Raw genomic sequence first — 24,978 nt, 5'->3', positions numbered from 1 at the left:
AGCCTAAGTAAGCAGTCTTAAACACAATAATTTAGGGGACCAAAGAACGCTAAGATTTTAGAATTCAACCTATAAACTGCCTGACTTAAATATTCTCAATTCCATTTAATATTGACATTAAAGCCTTACATTTAATTGCCATTTATATTACATATTAATAGTGTAGAATTTTTCATATTTACCTATAACTAGTGGTGTATATATATACATATATATGTTTGTGTGCATGTCTGTATGCCCATGAGAATGCTCTTCAGCATGTAATTTCATCATGTATGTGTTTATTATGTATTTATATGTATGTATACATATACATACTCACATATATAAGAAGTCCTTATTATGAAACACTATGCATGGATTTCAAAATTTTTGCACCCAAATAAGCTTATTTTTTAATTTTCTATAAACTTGTAAGTTCCTTTGTGTACACCACTTTGGGGATGTGGAACACCTTTATGAAGGAAAAGCTAGCAGAGTTTATCGACACACAAGGAAAAGCTACACATTGTGACCAATAATCCCACTACTATCTGATAAATAAAGACATTGAAAAGGGTCTAATGTGGCATCATTTATAGTTGAAGAAAGGGAAAAACAGTAAATAATCAACAAAAAGAAATGGTTAACAAAATTATGCACATGCATTTAATAGCATATTATGCAGTATCAATGAATGGTTTCATATTTAAAGACGTAAGGAAAATGACCCTGATAGAATAAATGAAGTTATCAGGATGTTGAATGTACACATGTGGCCTTCTTTGTGTAAAATAAGTTATGCATATTAATAAGTCAATACAGCTGTATAGGTGGAAAATAAGAAGTGGTTAGAAAGTGCTTAATTCCGTTTTATTGAGACGGGAAGCTGGTGTATCTGGAAGGCTTAGACCACGAGTCTGACTGATTTTTTTCCCTTACTCTTTGCTTCCTTTCCCTGCCCATGCCCAAGTCTACACTGGGGTACGTGGCTCTGCTCATAAGCACTCTCCATGTCCTAATTTACGGCTGGAAGCGAGCTTTCGAGGAAGAGTACTACAGGTTCTACACCCCGCCAAACTTTGTTCTTGCTCTGGTGTTGCCCTCAGTTGTCATTCTGGGTAAGATCATTTTGCTCTTTCCGTGCATAAACCGAAAGCTAAAAAGAATCAAGAAAGGCTGGGAAAAGAGCCAGTTTCCGGAAGAAGGCATTGCCGGAGCGATCCCGCAGCTCTCCCCGGAGCGGGTCACGGTGATGTGACGCTGAGTGGCGCTCCCGGCTGCCACGGGAAGGTGTTTTGAGGACTTCCTCTGTGTTCCGCTCTAAGTGCGCTGTCAGTGAGGCAGGTTGATGATACCTGTGAAATGAGAGTGCAGTCAAATTAGTTACAGAAATTTCTTCAAGTTAATTTTCACAAGTGTCACATTTTGCCAATATGAATTTTTGTAGTCAGCATATTGTTTAAATTTAGGTATGTTTTGTTTTTGTTTTGCACAACTGTAACACAATTGTTATTTTAACTACTTCATACTCGGGCAAAAATAGTCATGGTTAGCAATATAGATATGGCATAATGTTAAAAATACTATGCAAACCAGCAAAATTTTAAGCTTTTAATATAATTCATTGAATACATTTTTTCTGAAGCTTAAATTTTTAATTATTCAACTTAAGAAATAGAAATGCATAATCATACATCATTTTTAAGAAATGATACATTACAGTAGCATCTACATAAGGGTGCGTAGTAACATTCCTGTATTTCTCTCATAAGATAGGATGTGAAGAATGTCGCTAATTGTATGAAGCAATGTGATTTTATGATAAAAGCAAATTTAAAAGACAAACATGAAATTATTTTAACAGTGCACTGGAGACATGACATACATGCTGATAATGCATACCTCATGAAAATTTACTCTTTCTCATGTGCAGAGCAGTTTCATTTTCATATTAATATGTTGATCAGGGAGAGGACTCCATAATATTTGGGTTCCCAAACTGCCATCTCAGATATGTTGCCAGTTCTGGGGACTGTGTAATTGTTCTTAGACAAACTACTAGTTGTTTGTCACCACACGTTAGCCAACACCACTCTCTCTGGTACGCGGTTTTACAGATTATATTCAGTGAAGGATTATAATGTACCAGGCACCATGCTAAGCATTCACTTGTGATACCCCATTGAATACCCAAAACAACTCCCATGAGATAGGTATGATCCTCCTTTTGTGTATGAGGAGCTGAAGGTTAGAAAGGGCATTACTTACCTTTTTGCCCAAGTCCACACAGTTAGTAAGTGGCAGAGTGAACCTGCAAGTCCAGGTAACCATATTTCAGAAGCCACGGTTGTAACTACTGGGCTGCACAGCCTCTGCTCCATCCCCAGGCATAAAAGACGCTTCCTCTTTTGTAGGATGACACTGGCATTCGACAGTGGTTTGTTTCTGTCAGTCATAAATACAATACTGCTCATTGGGCAGTCCAGTCACTTTACTGCAACAGGAGCCTGGAGACCCCAAGCAGTCTGCGTGCCTCCCTGTGCAGTGAAGCCTGGGGCAGAGAGAGAGCCACAGCAGTGCCAATAAGTTACTGAGGTCCTGCAGAATCTTTTAATAATCCCGGTGGGGCTGGTCATCTCCCTTTCTCTGCCAGACCATCCCTCCTGCCTGCACAACCATTCATTACGGAGCAGTTTACAGCATGAAGGGTGTGAGGATAAGTGGTTAATTACAGATCTCCTGTAGAGACAGAATCATACAGATTATTCATACAAGTTTTTGGTGCTGACATTCCACCTCAAATTGTGTTTTGTTCAAATCTTAGAATGCTCTATGTGTTTTTCCATTGACTCTTATTAAGATGGGAAGTTACAGCCAAGATGCAATTATATGCATTCCTCTCCAGGAAATTATAACATTTCTGAACTTACCCACCGACTTTAATCCAGCTGCCAAAAATAGAAGGACTTTTCTTTAGCGGGCTCTACCTTTCCCACCACCAGCTGATTTCCCACCATTGCATTGTCGGTTTGATGAACTATTCAAGACTCTCTGATGTTCTCTGCTTGGTGAATTTTAATATCTTGTATTATTCAGTTGGGTTCTCTGTGTTCTTTATTTAATTACATTTCTCCCCTCTTGGGGATCACTTGTTGTCCATGGTTGGAATTCAATTGGATGATAACTTTTAAGGGTAAATACCTAAACACACTGTCATACTTGAAGATATTTTCAATACCGTCTTGCTCCTCAAATTTCACTCACTGAATACCATACCCTAAACATTCAATTTGGAAATACAATGAAATAGTTCTAAAAGTTAGATGACTACTCAAGTATATTGTTGCATGTTTATAATAAGTAGCCCACAATATAAATAAAAGAATCAAAAAAGAAGCCTTTGAAAATATAAAAAAAATTCTGAAAATGTATGAAAGACATAATTGTTCAAAATGATAATATCTCCTTTTCAGTCTTATAAAAATGAGATAATCTTGAAGTTGTAGGGTAAATGTAGTATATTAATTATTATGCTAAGTGTTTAAAGCCTTTCTAAAAACGAAATTGATTTTACTGCTTCTACTGCTTATGTGATTATGTTTGTGAATCATTATTTTTCCTAGTAAGTATTTTTTTTGCATCATTCTGCTGTCCTCAGAGGTAGGACTAATTTCTGCTGTTGGTAAATGTGAGAATGGAGTGTTAACTTCAGAGCAGTGACTTGTGCCCTGATGGGTGTTTTGAGAAGCACCCCTGAGAAAATTAGAAGAATATAGAAAATATACCCAGTCTTAATTCTATGCAAAGAAAATCTAGTAACTTTTTCCTATGAGGAAAATAACCGTGAGTTACGTCATGCTACTTAGCTTTTATGTACAGACTTAGTGTCTTCTCTAGTAAGAATCTTTAAAGTCATATTTAAATATGACTATATTCATGCTAACATTTATTTTTCAAAGCATATATGGAAATCAGCCCAGATAGTCTACATGTGAGATTTTTATTTAAATTTTAAAATATGTAAAAGTATGAATAAATTATATTTATAAATATTTATCTGAGATAATTATTTTGGGCTACATACATAAAGATGGCTAATGAGATCTGGTGTTACACTACCTGGTTAATTTTTGTAAATTAGCATATCCCTCACTTAAGGAATTTTACTTTCAAAATTCTGTGACAGTAGCTTCAGATATATTTATACTTAACATCAGTCAGATTATGAAAACTGTGTAAAAGGGCTTTGAGAATATAGCATATTCAGTTTTTTCATTTGTCTAGTGTGATATAAAACCTTAATTCTTTTTAATTGCCTTTTGCCATTAAATTATTTCATAATAGATTCTATATGAAGAGTTTTCCCCACAAAAGAGGTTTATTTATGAAACTTAAGGTCTCCTAGGTGATATTTTAAATAAAGTACCGTAAATATAACTTATAGGTATTTCTTTAGGAATACTGTAAACACTGAACTAACTATAGCTATAGCAGTCTATAAAGTCCACATTTTGTAATACGTGTTTAAACAGCCTAAAATGCTACGTTGAATTTATTTAGTAATTTATGACCTACTACACAGAGTATATTAGCCTCAGGCCAGTGTCAAGATTGTGTCATCATGAAATGACATGTTCCACTCTCACTTGTTCATAAGTAGTAAAACACAGTCAGGCATATATTCTGTATCTGTCATTAGCTCTAAATGGAACTGCAGTAATTTTAGTGAAAATACAATCTGTTCTTACCTTTGAACAATGAGATTTACTGGAATGAATAGATTCTTGAGTTTTTTTAGTGGGAGAAAATTTTAAAGTGCTGAATTTTCAAAGATTCTGTCCAACTGAGACAAAAATGTCCTTTGTTCGGCCCAAGACCCACACACACACTGAGAAATTTTTTAGCTTTCCCAACCGTATGACTAAATGGGTGACTAAATGGGTTAAATTAAGTCACAAAAGCAGATGCTTCTGTGTGGTTTCCAAATTGCCAGCCTTGAGAACGTGTTCTCTCCGGATTTCTCAGTACAGGTCTTGCTCAGCTTTGTAGATTCGGAGCCGGGCAGCAATGGAAGTCGTGTTCCCCTCCTTTTACGAGCTGCTACCTTTCCCACGCCTCAGCTCCCTTGCAGCTGGCTGTCCTGCTGCCCAATGAGATCCAGTCTCCCAGGGGACAGCAGCCCGTGTTCTTGCTGCTTCCTCCTTGCTGCTGGGGCTGTGGACTTAGCAGGAGCCCTGGCCACTGTCCTCAGAGGATTGAGGCCACCCCCTCCCCCACAAGGCAGTTTAGACTAGAAAGACCTTGAGCATTTCCCTACTTCCACAGCTTTTTCTGCATTTAAGCCATTGCAAATGTTGGGTTTATTTGCTACCTGAAGTCAAAATTAATCCTTTCTGGATTTGGCTTCTTTATCATGATACTGTGTAAGACTGTTCAAATAAAATAGGCTGCAATAATTCTTACCTTTAAAATCTTGTAAAGGGTAATGTGCAATTCATATTAAATTGGATTTCCATTGTCAGTTAATTGTGCTCATTTTCTTGCCTTGATTTTTCATTAGATATTTTGTATCTGCTTAGAAAATATTGTTTTCTTTATAACTGTGTAATTGATATTTGCTAAATCTGTGTAATCTCCAAAGTATCACTATCAAGTTACATGCCAGGTTTTTATATCATTCTCATAGATCTGCTTTATAAACATTTAAATAAAAAATACTAATGTTTTCACTTCTTTTGAAAAATGGATTTTTTTTTCCTCCTTATGGAGTAATAGTTCCAGTACTTGATGGAGGCCATCTAATAGCTTCCTGTTTTGTTTTCAGAGGCATCCAGAAAGCAATATGTGTGATGATTTTGCAGGCAAGGGGACTTTGTTTTTACTAAAGTAGTCATTTAGAAAGCCCTCTACTTAATAAGGTATCTGGGGCCAGTGTCTGTGATGCTGGCATCCAGTATAGGCGCTGATCCAAGACCCAGCTGCTCTACTTCTGATCCAGCTCACTGCTAATGCGCCTGGGAAAGCAGCAGAAAATGGCTCAAGTGTTTGGCCCTTGCAGCCATGTGGGAGACCCAGAAGAAGCTCTGGGCTCCTGGCCTCGGCATAACCCACCCCTTGCCTTTGCAGCCAACTGGAGAGTGAACTAGTGGATGGAAGAGCTCTCTGCTCCTTCTCCTCCTCCTCCCCCTCCTCCTCCCCCTCCGTCTCCCCCTCCCCCTCCTCCTCTCTCTGTAACTCTGCCTTTCAAATAAGTAAAAAAAAAAAAAATTTAAACAAAATAAGGTGGTATTCTTCAAATTATTTCATTACATGCATATCCATGAAGCACCTTTAAATGAGGATTTACACAATATTCAAGCAGAAACTTTGAATGACTTCTAAATGCCAGTGCCCAGTGCAGTGGGAGCGGTGGTTGACATTGAAGATATAGTATGATGAATTGTAGCTCATTTTTACAGAAGTTGGGTTATTTATCAGTCACATCCGTGCAGCCATGCCCATTTTCCCCTGCCTCTTCATACCCCTGATCCTCACGGCTTCCACTCCTTGCCTTGCTTCAGGGCCGTGGCCTGGAGCTGTCCTTTCCTCCTAGCGTGGACTCCTTGTGGCTGCTGCCACCACCAGCACACTGCTATTAAGGAGTCCTGTGTGCTCCGACCTCTGAGCCTGTGTGCTGGATCTGGGAGTCTCTGGCTTCTCTGGTCGCTGCTGGGGAGTCCCAGAGTGCTAATGTCCTAAGAGCAGCATTGCCAGTGGAAAGCAGGATTCTCACTTAAACCGGAAATGCCCCCAGCCAATGACTTCAGTGCACATGTGTTCCAAGTGTGGCTTGTATGCCTTGTTGACTCTGACAACAGGACTGGAAGGCTGAGCTTGCGTCAAAGAGATGTAGCCCAAGGGAGAAGTGGATGAATTCTCCTCCCTTTCTGTCCTCCCAGATGGGCTGTTCATAAATCCTTCATGAAAATATCCTAAAAGACCAGGCAATTACCTGTGCTAGTTCCAAAACCGAGTCACACCTTCTCCAGGACCTCACTTCTATTCCCTTCCTCTGCTTCCTGGGAGGGGCAGTCCCCAGTAAAGTGGTGGCAGGTGAGTGATGTCAAATGTGGTTTCTCTATGGCAGGCTCAGGGACGCCCCCCCCAATAGCACAGTACTTTTGGGAGTGGATTCTTTGAATGGAAGGGGATGCATGAAATGTGATTTTGACAGTCTGGCACAGGATCCTGCAGGCTCAAAATCCTGATTTGTTGAGATCCCTGAGAGTACATTTATCTTGAGTATGGGTTCACATGGAACAAATGTTTGGTGATAGATGAGAGCAGTCATTTATCACTACTGTGAGAAATATCACTGTCCTAGGAAAAAATATCATCATTGCCTCATGTTTGTAACAATTCACTTTCGAATCCAAAGGATACTGGGATGTGTTACGGGCTGAACTGCGGCTCCTTCAAATCCATGTGTTGAAGTCCTTACCCTCTGCCCCCCCTACTATGACTGTCTCTGGAGACAGGGCCTTTACAGGTGATGGAGGTCAGGCGAGGTCATGTGGTTGGGCCCTAATCCAACATGACTGGCATGCACAGTGGGAGGACCGTGTGAAGAAATGGAGAAGAGACCAGGCCAAGAAGAGGCACCTGGCCAGGCACCTTGGTCTTGGATTCCTAGCCTGCAGAACGGTGAGGAAATGCATTTCTGTCGTTCCAGCACCTGCTGTGTTACTGTGGCCCCGGCAATCCAACACAGTCTGTGAAATCAGAACGAGTTGCGTTCATCGCAGAGCCTGAAGAATTCGTGTTGGAGTAGATTTGTCTAACTAATAGGTGTACTTCTTTGAATCTGCCCCCCAACCATGTAAACACAATTAATGGTTGTTACTACTAAAAGCTCAGGAACTTGTAAATGTCATGTAATTATTCCTATAGAGCCGAAGATTCACATCAGATAAATACAGCCCTTAATAAATTTTTCATTTATTAGCATTTACTTAACTTTCCCCTAGATATAAAGAGTTCCTCCTGCTTCCTGCTTTAAATCACATGCAATCTGGACTACTGTCAGTACACTTGACTTCAGGCCTGGCCATTCTTTTACTTTGATTTTTGTTGTTGTTGTTCCACATGGTTACTATTCCCAAATTTGCATCATTAACTGATGGAAAGAAGTAGTAATTAGTTTTATTTCTTTCTTAGGTTTTATTTCTGTAAGTCAATCCAAAAGATTCTTTAAAATTTATTTACTTGAAAGGCACAGCAACAGAGAGAGGAGAGACAGATCTTCCATTCACTGATTCACTCACTGAATGGCTGCACCAGCCGAGGCTGGGCCAAGCTGGAGCCAGGAGCCAGGAACTCCATTCTAGTCTCCTGGGTGGGTGGCAGGAGCCCAAGCACTTGGGCCATCTTCTGCTGCCTTTCCAGGAGCATTAACAGGAAGCCAGATCAGAAGTGAAGCAGCTGGGATTCCAACTAGCACTTCAATATGGGACGCCAGCATAGAAAGAGACCGCTTAACCCACTGTGCCACGAGGCCAGCCCGACCTGAAAGACTTTTAAAGACACCAAAGTAGATTAAATTCCAGTGCTACATGCATTTCTAGTGGTACAAAATTCCCCTAAAGCTAACCTGCTAAGACAGTAATTAAATTTCATATGTTCTATAAAAATTCTCTTTAATTTACTGACTCAGAAAGGAGTAATATTTGTTCGAAAATTTCAAACATCTGGCATTAATTTACAGAATCCCAAACTAAACATGTAATCTAAAATACCTATTTGGAATGCTTTTAATTCAGGCTAATGAGTAATTACAGTTTTACCAAACATTGGTAGAGTGCAAACAAGAAAAAAATCAAAAGCAAAAAAATTAGAAAAATCTTATTATTTCTTAATTTATTTTGAAAATGTATTTAGCTTTCTTTGTTACTATTTAAAGTAAACATTGTGTGTAGGTCAACATAGTAAAATTTCTAGTTAATTTTTAAGTCTATAGTTGCTTCTAAAAATTTGTAATTCAACAGTTGTTCTGCAGAATTGTTTTCAGACTGAAGCATCTCTATTTTCTAAGTATAATTCATCTCCTGTGCTTCTCTACTATTCATTTTTCTTTTTGCTGAAATAATTTGCCGCTTCAATAGTTATTTCACCCTTTCATCCTTCTATGTTTTGGCATCATAAAAAAGAATCCGTGAATAATGATTAAAATCAAATTCACATAATTTAAGCAGTTAAAGCTTTTAAGAGCCTTAGGCTTGGTTTACTTACCAAGAAGAAAAGTAAATAAATCTAATATTACCATCATCCTGGGAACAAAGAACACGGAAAATTCAGAAGTGGGGTGATTAGTAAAAGCTGGTTTTTGTGAAACTGCTCCAAAACAGTGGCACGGGAGAGCAGCTTCTCAGGCTTGGGCGTGTGTGGCTCAGCTGGGCGTCTTGTGGAGATGGAGATTCTGATTTCGCAGGTCTACCACGGGGCCAGGGAGTCTGCATTCCTAGTGAGCCCCTGGGCAGACAGGCAGTGCAATGACTTAGGAGTGTTGGCCTTACTCTGGGTAACGTGTGAAATTAAGTTGGGCTTCAAATCAACTAAAAATGGAACTTATAATCTCGAAACCTCTGAGTGTTGAGTGAGTACCGAGTGTGACCCAGACAAGGAGATCCCGAAGTGTGGTCTCCAGACAAGCAGGATCAGCGTCACCTGGGAACTCGTTAAGGCTGCACACCCTTGGGCCTCACCCCAGACTTAGTGACGTAAATACCTCGGAGAGGGGCTCAGGAGTCTGTTCTAACTAGATCTCCAGGTGATTCTGACACATGCTAAGTTTTCGGAAACCATTGCTTTGGACAGTAGTGTATCACAGAGCCTGTGGTGCAAACCCGAGTGATCTCCTAGCTTTTAAGAACCCCGGTATGGTGGGAAGGGGTTGGGCTGCTGAATCAGTAAATACCATTAAGTATATGCTGAGCATGGAAACAGAATGTCACACACGGTGGCAAGGCAGAGGGTGTTCAGAAAGTTTCCTAGAAAGGGTCAGGTGAGTGGAGTTTCATAGGGAGTTAGCCGTCTAAAGACAACGGCATGTTCACCCTCTGCAATGTCAGCTTTTCCATCAGCAAATTTAGCCAACCGTTGTGGAGGCTGATTTCTTTCTGAGAGGATTCGTTCTGAGAGGAGGAGCGTGGTGGGGGCAAGAGGCGCGGAGTCACCACACAGACCCCGGGAGTTGGGTGAAAGCAGGCCTGAGGCGAGCAGCCCGCAGACTCGTTTATTTCAGTTGGTACAGCGGCTTAAATAACCAAGGCAGCCGATCTGGTAAGGGGCGGTTTATGCCCTAACCAATCACAGCCTGTTGCCAGGCAGGCTCCAAAGCCATCCAATCACAGCCTGTTGCTAGGCAGGCTCCATTTGCCATATGGTTTCCAAAGCCATCCAATCACGGCCCGTTACCAGGCAGGCTCCGTTGCCAGGTGGGTTTCAAAGCCATTCCTGAGTAACTGACGCTCGCTTGCCAGAGGCCATCTGGGCATGGCCTTCTTATTCCACCACAAACCGTGAAGCAAAAATACTCTTTATAAAAACTTGCATGTTAGGGTAGGCATTGTGCCTTAAACCCATTTGGTTAAGGCACCACTTGGGATGCCCTCATGCCATATTGAGTGCCTGGGGTCAGTTCCTGCCTCAGCTTCCAATCCAGCTTCCTGCTAATGTGCCTGGGAAGCTGTAAGTGGGAGACCCAGAAGGAGTTCCTGGCTTTTGGCTTCAGCCTAGCCTACCTCTGGCTGATGCAGGCTTTTGGGGAGTGAACCAGCAGATGGATGATTCTCTCTCTGCTTCTCTCAAGTTCTCGCTCTCTTTCTCTCTTTGTGTATGTGTCTTTCCCTCTTTTTCTGATATTCTCCCTTTCAAATAAAATCTCTTTAAAAAGCAAATCTGAACATGTAGTCTTTTTCATGGTCAGTATTCCTTATAACAGCACAGCAACTGTTTTCATAGCTTTTATTTTGCAACAGGTATATGAGTAGTCCAGAGATTGTCTAAAGCAGGAAAATGTGCAGTTTTATGCAAATACCAGCCATCTTGTATTAGAGACTTGAGCATCTGCAGATTGTGCTAACTTATTTATTTATTTGAGAGGTAGAGTTGCAGACAGTGAGAGGGAGAGACAGAGAGAAATGTCTTCCTTTCATTGGTTCACTCCCCAAATGGCTGGAGCTTCGCTGATCCAAAGCCAGGAGCTTCTTCCGGGTCTCCCACGTGAGTGCAGGGGCCCAAGGACTTGGGCCGTCTTCCACTGCTTTCCCAGGCCACAGCCGAGAGCTGGATCAGAAGTGGAGCAGCCAGGACTAGAACCAGCACCCATATGGAATGTCAGCACTGCAGGCAGAGGATTAACTTCCTGTGCCATGGGGCTGGCCCCTTGATTTTGCTAACTTTTGGGCAAGGTGGAATGGAACCACTCCCTCATGGACACCCAGTGACAACTCTACAACATAATGCAGAAGTAGCACAGGAGGATGCTTGACACCTGTGTAGAACTGCAAGAACTTCTCTCAAGATGGCTGAGTGTGGGCTCTTCGAGAATGTCTATCATGTTCACTAGTCAGTGGTTAAAACAAATACCATTGGAGTTAAATATATGCAATATATATATATGCAACTGGTTCTGTTAACTCACCAGGCCACCAGGAAACCTGCCCTGTGGTGAGCCTCCCTTAGTTCACTGAGGAGGAAATTTCAGAGGCTTGTTAAGTGCTAGCAAGGGAGAGCTGGTGAGCATTATGCTCATGGAGCAGTGGGAACTGGCACTCTGGACAGAATAAATACATGGGTCTGTACACAGTTGGTTAAAATAAATATCCTGTTGATCATTAGTCAGGAAAGTGACTTCAGGGAGGCCCAGGGGGAAGGTCTGCCTTTCCAGGGTCAGGGAGGTTTATGGACCCTTATCAGCTTCAGCTGGTTGAGCTGAAACACAATAGTCAGCTGGTGTCTCTGAGGCAAGCTCCACTTTAAGTGCAGCATTGCCCGTTGTGATCTCTCCTCTTTATCTTTTCTGATCTGAAGGGGCCAGGGTGACCATCTTGGTTTTGGGTGTCAACTCACAGGATTCTGTTCTGTCCAAGTGGTTTCAGTCTCCTTTCAGTTGGTGTCCTCTGACTATACAACAACAAATAAGATCCTGTGGAAAAGAGATGGGCATTGTGCAGCAGGTTTAGCTGCCTCTCAGGATGCCCACATCCTATATCAGAGTGCAGTTCAGTTCTAGCAGCTCCACTTCTGATCCAGCTTCCTGCCAATGCATTCTGGGAGGCAGCAGATGATGGCTCAGATTCTTGGCTTCCTGCCACCCAAGTGGGAAAGCTGGATGGAGTTCCACACTCCTGGTTTCAGCCTGGTCCACTATGGTGGAATGAGAAGGCCATGCCAAGATGGCAGATGGCAAGCAACTGTCAGTTACTCAGGAATGGCCATGAAACCTACCTGGCAACGGAGCCTGCCTGGCAATGGGCTGTGATTGGATGGCTTTGGAAACCACATGGCAAACAAAGCCTGCCTGGCTTCGGAGCCTGCCTGGCAACAGGTTGTGATTGGATGGCTTCGGAGCCTGCCTGGCAACAGGCTGTGATTGGTTAGGGCATAGACTGCCCCTTGAACGGATTGGCTGCCTTGGCTATATAAGCTGTTGCACCAACTGAAATAAATGAGTCTGCGGGCTGCTCGCCTCTGGCTCGCTTTCACCCGGCTCCCGGGGTCTGTGTGGTGACTCCGCGCCTCTTGCCCCCACCATGCTCCTCCTCTTCAGGAAGGAATCCACAGCAACAGTCCACCCTTACCATTGCAGCCATTTTGGGGGAATGAATCAACAGATACAAGATCTTCCTCTCACTTTCCCTCCCTCCCCTTCCCCTGCATCTTTCAATCAATGGCTTCTAAGCATCATGTCATAATAGGTAGCATTTTTTCTTAATATATAAGTATTATAAATTAATAGCGTGTTAGATAAAACATAACAACTGCTCTGTTGGCCTACCAGGCTCTTTCCAGACTTCTGTAGCAGCCTTAGTTCCTGCTCCTCCCACAAATCTCTCTCCTATCACCATAATATTCCTCATGACTCTCCTATTGCTATGCTTCAGCTGGGCCCAGCCTTAGCTCCCACAGGTGTCTGGGGAGTGAACTAGTGGATGGATGATATTTCTCTCTCTTCTCCTTCCCTCCTCTCTCTAGCTATGCCTTTCAAGTAGACAAAAAGATACTTTTTAAGTGCTCTTGTATCTGTAAAGATAAAAATGAAAAAACAGGAATGTGGAAACCTAAGCAAGGGAGTTTCCAGGAGAGAGTGGCCAACAGTGTACAATACTACAGGACAGAAAGGTGTTCACAGCCAACTTTGACAACAGTGTTTGTGATCTCCGTGCAGTTTCAGGGGACTAAGGACCAGGCAACTACAACAGAGAGCAGATATAGGGATTGGAAGTGCTCAACTGTCTTTCGAAGAACCTTGGTTTCTTTGGCTATGGGATATGTTAAGCACTGCCAGGCCCAATCTCGTTTTTCCATTTCTATTCTAAGGCCAGAAATGTCATTCAGTGTCTAAGCTGGAAGGAACCTTGGAAGTCATTGATCAGGGTCAGTGTTGTGGCATAGTGGGTAAAGCCTGGACCACCACTGACACCACCATATGGGCACAGGTTCCAGTCCTGGCTGCTCCACTTCCAATCCAGCTCCCTGCTAATGCGCCTGGGAAAGCAGACAAAGATGGCACAAGTATTTGGGTCCCTGAACCCACATGGGAGACCCAGAGGAAGCTCGTGGCTCCTGGTTTCAGTCTGGCCCAGCCCTGGCCATTGCAACCATTTGAGGAATGAACCAGCAAATGAAAGATCTCTCAGTCTCTGTCTCTCCCTCTCTCTGTCTCTATCTCTCCTCTTTGTAACTGTGCCTTTCAAATAAATAAAATAAATCTTTAAAAAATATATATAAATTATTTTTAAAAATTGATCAACCTGTCCATTTTACAAATGAAGAGAGAATTTCTGAGAAGGGAAGTGACATTTTCATGGAGTTTGTCAGGTGTCATTTTAAAATCTGTATATTCTATAGCTGACATAAAAAGCCACATTTAACTCTTGAAAGATTAAAAGGGTAGAAAGATTTAAAGTTGTCAAGGCATGGTGTTGGGAATGAAGTTATCCAGATGATCATCATGAGCTTTCCTCTAATATCTTCGGCCTTCTGATTGTTCAGGCTACACTGGATAGAAAACGACAGTGCTAGGAAAGAGAAGATCTTTTTTTTTTTTTTTTTCAGTACCAATAAGTCTTGATTTATTCATTGTATTTCCCCAGGGAAAGGAGAAGGGATGGGGAGAGTCAGCATATGTGTTACAAAGCAATTAGAAAATGGGAAAGGAGGAACCCAGTACAGCAAAAATCAACCTTCAAATACACACTCCCCAGTGATGGGGTCACCAAACCCAAGGGGGCTTATTCTCCTGCAGTTCAGGAATTGGGGAGGGGGGTCAGCCAAAGAACAGATGCAAGCTTTCCTACCCTCCCTCCCTCCCACCCATAAATTCAAGATTTCACATAAAGCTTTGGTTTCTAGCAGTAAACATGGAGTTACATTCGTCCGTCTCCTATCAAACAATCTTATGGCCACTTTGACATAAGTTTCTTGCACCTGCATAAAAGTTCCTGAGTGACTTGGATGTACATTCATAGTCCCCTTCTTGATCTCCAAACCCCTTTTCTACACAGAAGGTGCCCAATAGCTTCTCTTCTTTCGGATAAATTGAGGTCTGACCCATCCAAAAGCATCAGTGTCTTAAGTCTTTGGCATGAGTCCCATCAGGAAATGGTCTTGACTCAGGAGGTTGGGAACAAGGGGCGGAGCTTCCGATTTTGTTCAGGATTTCTGCATGAATCCTTTAGATGTGTGGAGACACCCAGGATTCAATGTTTACGTGTGGGTGGGGGAATGGAGAAGAGGGTAGGTTAGGAGTCAAATTTTAAGGACAGAGATCCAGAATAGGATAGGGGAAGGGAACACCAAAGAGAGCTTAAGATCCCCGCTTCAAGAAGAGAGCCTCCTGTGTTTCAGATCCTTCTGCCTGGTGCAGAACCTTCTGTCAAAGATGCTTTGGCTATTTTTCTCTCAATACAAAAAGAAGTTTGTAAACAATAAAACCCCAAAAGAACATGGAGAAAGACCAACACATTATATTTACACAAACTAGGCCACCTAGCAATCACCAACTCAGAGACGCAGTGAAGTCCTACAAAGCCCAGACAATACAATAACTGAAGGGGGGCAGCATTTGGGGGAGACAGGAACCCAGGACCAGACACACGTCACCCAATGCGTTCTAATGCATTTGTCCCATTTCAGCACAGTGAGGTAGGTTGTGGTGATCTCTCAGCATGTACATGAAATCCCCTTCTCCTTTAGTTACCATGACACAGTCATCACTAAAGTCACAGGGCAGGACACTGGCTCCGGACACCACCACCGGGACCCTCACTTATGGGTCTCCCTGGAAGCCAAGAATTTGGGAAGGTTAAGGATTTTTTAGTCCTTGCTTCATGTTCACCCCTGGACAGCACAGGATGGGTACAGGGTATTGGTCTTCAACTCATCCTTACCAGCTCCCATTTTTCACACACGCATGTGTGCACACAAACACACACACCCTGTTGTGCATAGTGGGCCTCGCCTAAATCTGGTTGGTGAAGGATGGCTCTGTTAAGTGAAGCAAAAGACCTGTGTCCTAGGATCAGGCAACCTTGACCATGGCTTCCTCTCTGGTCCTTTCAGCTGGCATGGCCTGACTTCTCTGCATTTTCTTGTCCAGACTCATTTTCAATCTTCCGGGAGGAGGAGCTCAATCATGGGACAACCCCATTAACACTTCATCTCCCTGAAACATTTTCAAGGTGGAGGGGGTTTCAAGAGGACACTGTGGCAAAAAAGCCAGCTCCAGTTGGCAAAATGAGGTAGTTCAATAGGCTGTGCACTCCAAATAGTTGCTCTCCATGGTGATAAAAACAACAAAAAGCCTTCCTGCTGTGCAGACCTGGAGCTGCTGCGGACTTATCCCTGAGATTGCTCATGTACCTGAGAACACAGTGCAGGAATGAGGGCCTTTGATTAAAATATACAAAAATACAAACCCAGACTATTTATATTAAAAAAAAAAAAGTTCAAATGCACAAGATACATCGTTCGCACATAGTGCAGTTGGCATCCTGGAGAAAGTGGGACCCAAGGTGCAGTTATCCAAGGGAGCAAATAAATAAATCACATCGGCCCAGAATGGGGTCAGGAGTGAGCTCAGGAGCAGCAGGTCTGTGACTGTTCCCCAGCCACCCTTTTTGCCAATCGTCACAACCCACTGCTTAGGACAGTTCCCAGCACCCTGTCCCAGGATCGAGTTATGAGGAAACAAGATGTGGAAAACCCTGCCTTACTCCCAAGTCCCTCCCACAGGACGTAGTGGTTTGGGGTTGGGTCCAGGAATCTGGTCCCACAACCAGTCTTCTCACCCTGGCTAGGGAAGTATTATTCCATATCCTTCCTTCAAAGTAAAACTTCCCCCGTCCAGGAGACTTTGCAAAGCTAGAGATTTGGCACGCGGGGCCTCAGATAAAGCATGCAGACTACTGGGGAGCTCCCAGCACCTTCCGGCCGAGGCTGGGATCACTCCCTGACGCGGTCCCGCGACCCCCAAAAGAGAAGATCTTGACCAGACCTTATTCCATGCCAAGCACCACTTAACACCGCCATCTCATTCAATCCTCTCAATAATCCCCTGTATAGATGACAAAAGGTGGGCTTCCAAGGGCTAACTTACCTAGACTCAATATTTGACAAAAGCCTTTCAACACTGGGTAGCAGGCCTTATCCGTCCCCAGTCCGGCCGGCTACCGAGAAGAAGAGGCGCAAAGGCTGGGCAAGGTAGGTGAGACGGGTCATTTCTAAACGGGTATGCTTTCCACACTCTTCATCACTTCACTTGCAACGTAACCCACAGCCTCCCCTCACCACGCCACCGAACTACCAACACCACAACGTGCTCGACTCCTGAGGGACCGCCCCTCCGCCGCGTAACCTGGTCTCCCTCTCCTCCCTCCAGCACACCTGCAAACCGGCCTTTCCGAGAGCGGAAGGAAGAGATTGGCCTTTGAGGTAGTTTGGCTCTCCAGCTTTCCGTAGGCGTCACCGCCTCTGGCCCCGCCCCTAGCAACGCAGCCGCTTGTGTTAGCAACCGGCGGGCTAGCGGGCGTCGAGGTCCCCAGGTGGGCGCTGTGCAGGGGGCATCGCGGTGGCTGAGGCTGCCACCAAACCCGCGAGGCTTTTCTAGACTCTAGTGGCCGGCAGGCTGCTTTCTCTTCTTGGTGGTGGGGCCTCTTCGGGCCCCGCGGCCGCCCGCACAGCAGAAGCCCAGGAGGACCTCGCCCCGCATCCCGTAGCCGCCAGACATGTCTGCCCGCGAGGCCGCGGCGACGGCCGAGGCCCCGGAACCCGGCGGCAGGAAGAAGTCCAGCAGTGCCCGCCAAACGCCAGGGATGAGGGCGGCGACGGCGGACGCGGAGGCGCAGGTACGGGCGGGGGTCTGGGGGCCGGGAGGAGACGCGGCGCGCCGGCGGGACGGCGGTTCCCGGCGCGGGGGCGGATCCCGCCGGCGGCGGTCGCCGGGCGGTGTGTGTGGTGGGGTCGGAGCCCCCGGGGTTCCGCCGCTGTGGTCCGGAGAGCGTGGGCGCCGAGGAGCCGGGAGGCGCGCGCCAGTGCGAACTCGCTGTCCCTGCCGTCCAGGGCTGTCGCTGAGGCGTGGAGAGCGGAACTCCGGCTCGCGCTGGCTTCGCGGTCCTCGGAGAGACGGCGCCCGGGGACCCTCCGGGCCCAGGCGTTTAGAGACCGCAGGCCCTTAGTTTCATTCACACTGGGGCTCTCCCGGGGGAGGGGGCGCGGCGGTGCCCCCGGATCCAGGCATCCTGTGGAGGAATCCTGCCCGGCCTCGCGCTGACCGAGAGGGGCCGCCCCGGGGATCCGGGCTGCGTCAGCGGCGCCGGGCGCCCGAGCCCTGGGGAGCTCCCCGCGAGGGGCCGGCTGCCCGCACGGGGACTTCCCGTGCTGCGGGGAGTGGGCCGAGCTCCCCCGCGGGGCCCCGACGTCCGCGCGGTGACGCGGGGCGGCCGCGCTTTGGGGGCGCGGGGGCCCCAGCGGTGCAGGTGGCGGTGTTCCACGCCGGAGACCGCTGCTCTCCCCCGGCTGCAGGGACGCCCGACTGTGCCGCTCCGCTCCCAGGCACTGGAGAGGTAGGTGGCTGAGCTGGGGAAACTGTATGGTTCTTCATTTTCATGTGTTGGCGTAAGAGAAAATCTACAGATGACGAAACCGAGACAGAAAAGGCAAGCAGACGACCAGGGCCAGCGTTGTGGTCCCGTGGGTTAAGCGGGTGCTGCTTGGGATGTCCAGACCCCCTGTCCAAGTGTGGGTGGGAGTCCCGGCTGCTCCGCCTCGGAGCCGGCTCCCTGTTCACGTACCTCGGAAGCAGAAGATGATGGGTCGAGTACTTGAGTCCCCGCCACCTGTATGGGAGGCCTGGATGGAGGTCGGGGCTCCTGGCTTCCACCTGGCCCAGCTGCTGCAGGCATCCGGGCAGTGCGCCAGCGGATGGAAATCTCAGAATCTCCCCATCCATCGTTCAGCCTTTCAGCCAAGTAGCTTCATCTTTAAAAAGTGGAGATCACCAAAATTCTGGTACTATTTTGTTGTTTTGACACCTGGAAAGTATAACAGGTAATTTTTAGATATTTTTTTAAAAATTTCTCATGTTTATTTTATATTATTTTTATCTGCTTGAAAGGTTGAATGGCAGAGACAGAGACTGAGATGTGGGGAAAGGAGAGAGATCTTTCATCTGCTGGTTCACCCACCTGATGTCTTCACCAGGGTCAGTCCAGGCCAAAGCCAGGAGCCAGGAACTCCACCCAGGTCTCCCATGTGGATGACAGGGGCCCAAGCACTTGGGCTGTTGTCCGCTGCTTACCCAAGCGTGTTAGCAGGGAGCTGGATCAGAAGCAGAGCAGCCAGGACTCCAGTGGGCACTCTGGTAGGGGATGCTGGCATTTCAAGAGGCGACTTAATCTGCTGCACTGCTATGCTGGCCCAGTAAGCCATGTTAAAAAGGTTTTCTAATCATTACACTTAGGAACTGTTATACAAATTTTTAGAAAATCGGAAGATAGAGTATTTAGAATGAATGAATACCTTTCTGTGAAAATCACAACATGAAACAAAAGATAAAATCCAAAATTCCACATTCCTTAACTATTGTTTCCTTATCGACTACTAGCTTCAATTCATAATCCAGATTTCTGTTTTCCACAATTCCATCTACAGCCACTCCAAAGTTAGTTAAGTAAGAAAAATCCAATATCGTGCAAATGTAATTTGTGGTTTTGTCTCCTACACAGTTATTTCCATGAAAAACACAAATATCAATACTAGTTAAAGAAGAAGTGAAATATTCATTAAAAGCATGCAAAGTAACTTGCACATTTTATCCATTGCCTTAGGTAACAACGGTCAAGCCTATTTCTTCAAATATAGAAGCTTGGTGTAGGGTCACTGAAACAGTTAAGTTTTAGGTCTGTAATAAGGAAGCTGATACAAAGCTGTCAAAGACATAGGCAGCCAAAGTGTCATTCCTAAATTCTTGAATCTTCACTGCCACTTAGAAACATCTTTGCTGAGGTAAGGAAAACAGATGGGTATCTGGATGACAGCAAGTGTTGTTTCAGCGCGATCCAGTCTCACTCTCACATCCTGGAAGCCACTGGAAATACTAAGAATTCCAGAGGCGTCCTGAGCTTCTAGGCCCAAATGATTTTAGAAGCTCCAGCTCCCTGGGTGACACTTCCCATCTACTTGGATCCTCATGACTGGGTATCGCCCTAGGTCTGAGTCACACATTCTGTTACCTACTGTCGCTTATTTTACATTGGTCACTGTTTCATTTGTCTAAGTTTTTGTCTCTCCCACCAGAATATGTGTTCCTTAAGAGTAGGAAATACAAAGGAGTCTTCAAAAATTCATGAAAAATCCAAATTATGAAAATAATTGCACGGATTTCAAAATAACTTCACCAAAATCAACTTAGCTTTTAGTTTCACTGGCCCTGAACTTGTCGAAGCCGCCTTAGATATCTTGGTCGTTCTGTGTCCTTCCCAGAACTTCTCCATTCTAAGCTCAGGGTATAAAGTTAAGTCCTAGCTAAGAAAGGCTTCCATGCTCCAGGCCTTTTGACCCTTGGCTTCTCTTCAACGAGGCCAAGTGTCCCAGCCTCAGGGCCTTTGCACTTGCTCTGCCCACTGTTTGGAAGTCTTCTCTTTGGTACCCTTACCTCTCTGAGAGTCCTTCGCTGGCCACTGGGTGTAAAATCGTACTCCCAGCTCCCCAGCACTTCCCACCCCCTTCATTTTCTGCAGTGTTATCATCTTGTCCTGTGCTATACAACTTATTCACCTGTCTCCCCCAAAGCATGCCAGTTTCTTATAGAAGCAGATTGTGAACATTTTAATCATGCCTGTGTCTTTTGCCATTAGAACTGCCAAACACAGTATGGGCACTCAATAAATATTTGTAGAATAAATATGTATTTGTGATTAGTTGATCTTTTTTACTCAGAATCTTCAATTACTGCTTAAGTCTATGATTCAGAAGCCTGTCACAGATGTAAGTCACCCCCAGCACAAGCCGCTTCCTCCAGCATTGCCTGTGTCTTTTGTATGACCCTCAAGCTGTGAAGTCACCCTTACCTTCCCTCTTTTCCCGCTGTGTCCCATCAGTCATTCAGTCCGGCTGATTCTGCTTCTTTGATGATTCAGCTCCATTCGCTGTTGTCTATTCTAGTTGCCAAAACCCTAGTAAAAACCCAGAGTTACCAACTAGACTCCCTCCCGCAGTCTGATCCTCTCTAATTCAGTCTCCACCAAGCCAACAAAATGATAGTTTTATCATCACGTTCTTCTGGCTGAATTTAGCGGAGATAAATGAAGACCACACAAATGGGAACACAGACCATCAGCTGCCATCACTTGCTGTAGGCAGAGCCTGGGGAGGCAGGGAGCTTTACCGTGGATGAAGAGGGACGAGGAAGGCTTCTGACCTACCCTGGAGGTTGTCACCCTGGAGAGCAGCAGGGCATCCTCTGTGGTTGACTTGGGAAGCATAATCATCACGTGTTTCATGTCCCTCTTTCTGCCAATATTTCTTCTTCTTCTTTTTTTTAAAGATTTATTTATTCGTTTGAAAGGCAGAGTTACAGAGAGGCAGAAGCACAGAGAGAGGTCTTCCATCCACTAGTTCACTCCCCAAATGGCTACAACTTTGGGAGTTGGGCCAATCCAAAGCCAGGAACCAGGAGCCTCTTCCAGGTCTCCCATGCGAGTGCAGTGGCCCAAGGATTTGGGCCATCTTCTGCTTTCCCAGGTCATAGCAGAAAGCTGGATTGGAAGTGGAGCATGGGGCTGGCACTGTGGCACAGTGGGTTAAATCCCCAGCCTGCAGCACCAGCATCCCATTTGGGTGCCCATTCGAGTACCAGTTGCTCCACTTCTGATCCAGCTCCCTGCTAATGCACCTGGGAAAGCAGCAGAGGATGGCTCAAGTCCTTGGGCCTCTGTTCCCGTGGTGGAGACCTGGAAGAACCTCCTGGCTGGCTCTTGGCTTCAGATCTGCTCAGCCTCAGCTATTGCAGCCATTTGGGGGGTGAACCAGCAGATGCAAGATCTTTCTCTCTCTGTGTCTACCTGTCTATGTAACTCTGTCTTTTGAATGAATATAAATGAATCTTTAAAAAAATTAAAAAAAAAAAAGGAAGTGGAGAAGTCCTGACTTGAACCAGCATCCATATGGGTGGGATGTTGGCATTGCAGGCGGTGGCCTTTACCCACTATGCCACAGCGCTGGCCCCAGTTATTTTAAAATAAGAGTTAATGTGAAAAAAAAACAAAGAGTTAATGTGAAATAGCTTAATTCATGCAATGGGAACAAGTGATATTAACATAATACTTAAATTGAAAAGAAAATACTACTCAATAAAGAATTAATCTTTGAAATAAATATAACCAAAGCAGCATTTACAACTGGAGACTTCTGTATCTCCATAAGTCACTCATTTGGAAAGTAGCATTTCTTGTTTCGTTCCTTACCTGATAGCTTTATCATCAAATGGCCTCTTCTTGGTGGCATTTTCTAAGCATTTGTTGAGCAACTAACAATTCTGTGTGCCAGGCACAGTGTTGGGTGCTGGGGGTGCCAAAGAACAACGTTTTAGTCCTTATGCAGACTTGAGAGCATGGAGTGGTTGGGGGGAAAACATGGAAGCCCTTTCAGAACAAGGTGACAGGGTTGTAGTTACAGCAGATACACATACACGTGGGGTGCTGTAGAGACACGGAGGAGAGACCATTTTTCTAGCCTTTTTTTTATCATTCGGGGAAGTGACACCTGGACTTCATCTTGAAGGACCTGTGGGAATGAACCAAGGAGGCGAATATGATTACAACAATATAAGGGACAACAGAGGAGCGGGGATATGGTATTAGTGATGAGTCATCGCATGAGCTAGACAGGTCATGTTCAGATTAGAGTTTTATTATTTTGACCATAAAGGATGGTGTTGAAGGGTACAAGAGTGGATGCCAGGAGAGCAGCAGGAAACCTTAGCAACTGAGTGAGAGCGGATGACTGCCTAAATCAGGAAGAGGAGTAGTCTCAAGAAATATGTGAAATGAAAAGTGAGATGTAAAATCTTAAAGGTTCCTGTTTCCAATGCAGTGGGTAGAGGAATGCTAGTACCAGAAGAGAGAGGGAGTACCTAATTAAAGAAGAGGGTCTCCTACCCATAGTTTAGAAGCTGGTCTTACTATGTATCTCCTTATGCAAACTTAACATAATGTATGCACGTATCAGATACTTTTATTTTTTAAAGCACAAATGCTGTTATTTCACATGCTCATGGGCTTTTCAGAGCTAATGAAATTTTAAGCATTACAGTTATGACACCAGAATTCAGAAGGATTTATGTTTTTTTTTCCAAAATTATTTGCTCCTGTAAGATCTCATCTGCTTTTCACTTTTCCTACTGTCTAATGGTCATAAGATTATTCTCAAGTTACAGAGGGAAAATACCCTCTAAAAGTAGTATGTTTGATGTACTTTCTTGATTCCCATGATGTAGAATACTAGGAGTTGTGTGTTTTCTAGGGTGTTTTCAAACCTATGGACCTTAATCGTGTCATCAGACTCCTTGAAGGAACCGATAACGTGAGTAAGCTACATCACTTATGAACTTTTATTTCCCTGAATGGTAACATGTATTCCACCAACTGTAAATCTTTTAACTCCTTTTGTTGAAAACATTTCAAACAGTATGTATCTTACATGCAAGGACTGTTTAAATTTAGGATAAATATACAAGGGATCTGTAAAAAGTTCATGGGAATATATATATTTTGCCACATAGGGAGGCATGGAGAAGGTAATATAAACAGATTGAATCTTAAGAGTAGAGAAGTGGTCATCTAGTATTTGTTAATTGCTTGTTATGAAGTGTGGTTGGAGGGGGAAAAAAGGGGGGAAAAGCGTAGATAATGCCACAGCTTTTTATAAATGTTTTATGAAGATTTAAAGGATAGAGAGACTCAGTCATGAAAACACATCACTGAGGGACCAGTGCTGTGGTGCAGTGGGTTAATGCTGTGGCCTTAAGTGCTGGCATCTCATATGGGCACCGGTTCGAGACCCGGCTGCTCCACTTCCTGTCCAGCTCTCTGCTATGGCCCAGGATAGCAGTAGAGGATGGCCCAAGTCCTTGGGCCCCTACCCCCATGTGGGAGACCCGGAAGAAGCTCCTGGCTCCTGGCTTTGGATCGGCGCAGCTCCGGCTGTTGAGGCCATCTGGAGAGTGAACCATCAGATGGAAGACCTCTCTCTCTCTGCCTCTCTTCTCTCTGTGTAACTCTTTCAAATAAATAAATAAATCTTAAAAAAAGAAAAAAAGAAAACATCACTGTGCAGGAATTTGGGTTGGTTGGCTTTTTTGATTGACTAAGGATACTTGGTTTATATAGTACACTGAACTTTTAAACTGTTTAAAATGTTATTTGAAACAGAAAGAGAGAGCAAGATCTGCCATCCATTGGTTCACTCTCCAGATAGCTGCAATGTCCAGGGCTGGGCCAGTCCGGAACCAGGAGCCAGGAACTTCCTCCCTGTCTCCCATGTGGGTGCCCAAACACTTGGGCCATCTTCCACTGCTTCCCCAGGCCCCCAACAGGGAGCTGGATCAGAAGTAGAGCAGCCAGAGCATGAATTGGTACACATATGGGATGCCAACATTGCAGGTGTCAGCTTTATGCACTATACCACAATGCCAGCCCTGAACTTCATGTTTTAAAAGTTAAAAAAAAAAAAAAAAAAGTGGTTTCTGGAGTCATATTGCCAAATTTGACTCCTAATACCATCATTAAAAAAAAAAAAAGATTTATTATTTTATTTGAAAGGGTTACACAGAGACAGAAGGAGAGGCAGAGAGAGAGAGAGAATGGTCTTCCATCGGTTGGTTCACTCTCCAATTGGCCACAATGGCCAGAGCTGCACCTATCCAAAGCCAGGAACTAGGAGCTTCTTCCGGGTCTCCCAAATGGGTGCAGGGGCCCAAGGATCTGGGCCATCTTCTGCTGTTTTCCCAAGCCATAGCAGAGAGCTTGATGGGAAGTGGAGCAGCTGGGACTCAAAGCAGCGCCCATATGGGATGCCGGCACTGCAGGCAGCGGCTTTACCCGGTACACCACAGTACTGGTCCCCACCAACACTTTTTAGTTATGTGTTTTTGCACAAGTTATCAACAGTGATTCAGCTTATGTTTCCTGTTCTGGAAAAGAATAATAATAATAATATTTTCCTAATAAAGTCGTTTTG

General features: G+C 44.6%; 2 protein-coding genes and 1 long non-coding RNA gene across 8 annotated transcripts in view; 2 read left to right on the top strand and 1 right to left on the bottom strand.

Annotated features, from left to right (window-relative positions):
* STEAP2 (STEAP2 metalloreductase) overlaps window positions 1-7,919 on the top strand; it is a 32,409-nt gene extending 24,490 nt beyond the window's left edge. For 2 of the 4 annotated variants that reach the window (XM_051852759.2, XM_051852760.2), the window contains exon 5: window positions 953-5,711. In XM_051852759.2, the coding sequence (XP_051708719.1) occupies window positions 953-1,240 (288 nt within the window). In that variant the 3' untranslated portion in view covers window positions 1,241-5,711. 4 annotated transcript variants of the gene reach the window in all.
* LOC138845908 (uncharacterized) lies at window positions 4,959-17,157 on the bottom strand. The gene is made up of 2 exons (XR_011383224.1): window positions 16,841-17,157; window positions 4,959-16,104 (listed from the first exon to the last, which is right to left on the bottom strand). It is a non-coding gene; the product is annotated as an uncharacterized lncRNA (long non-coding RNA).
* An 86-nt stretch (window positions 17,158-17,243) lies between these two features.
* The window catches only part of CFAP69 (cilia and flagella associated protein 69), a 62,219-nt gene continuing 54,484 nt past the window's right edge, over window positions 17,244-24,978 (top strand). Inside the window, exons 1-3 of one of the 3 annotated variants that reach the window (XM_070059826.1) lie at window positions 17,244-17,588; window positions 19,569-19,746; window positions 23,263-23,322. In XM_070059826.1, the coding sequence (XP_069915927.1) occupies window positions 23,278-23,322 (45 nt within the window). In that variant the 5' untranslated portion in view covers window positions 17,244-17,588; window positions 19,569-19,746; window positions 23,263-23,277. Of the gene's footprint in view, window positions 17,589-18,076; window positions 18,306-19,568; window positions 19,747-23,262; window positions 23,323-24,978 lie in introns of those variants that run through there. The other 2 variants (XM_070059825.1, XM_070059828.1) reach the window with 2 other exon arrangements.

Source organism: Oryctolagus cuniculus, chromosome 16 (assembly GCF_964237555.1).
Source record: "Oryctolagus cuniculus chromosome 16, mOryCun1.1, whole genome shotgun sequence".
NCBI classification, from domain to species: domain Eukaryota; kingdom Metazoa; phylum Chordata; class Mammalia; order Lagomorpha; family Leporidae; genus Oryctolagus; species Oryctolagus cuniculus.
This window is presented reverse-complemented; position numbering and strand designations above follow the sequence as displayed.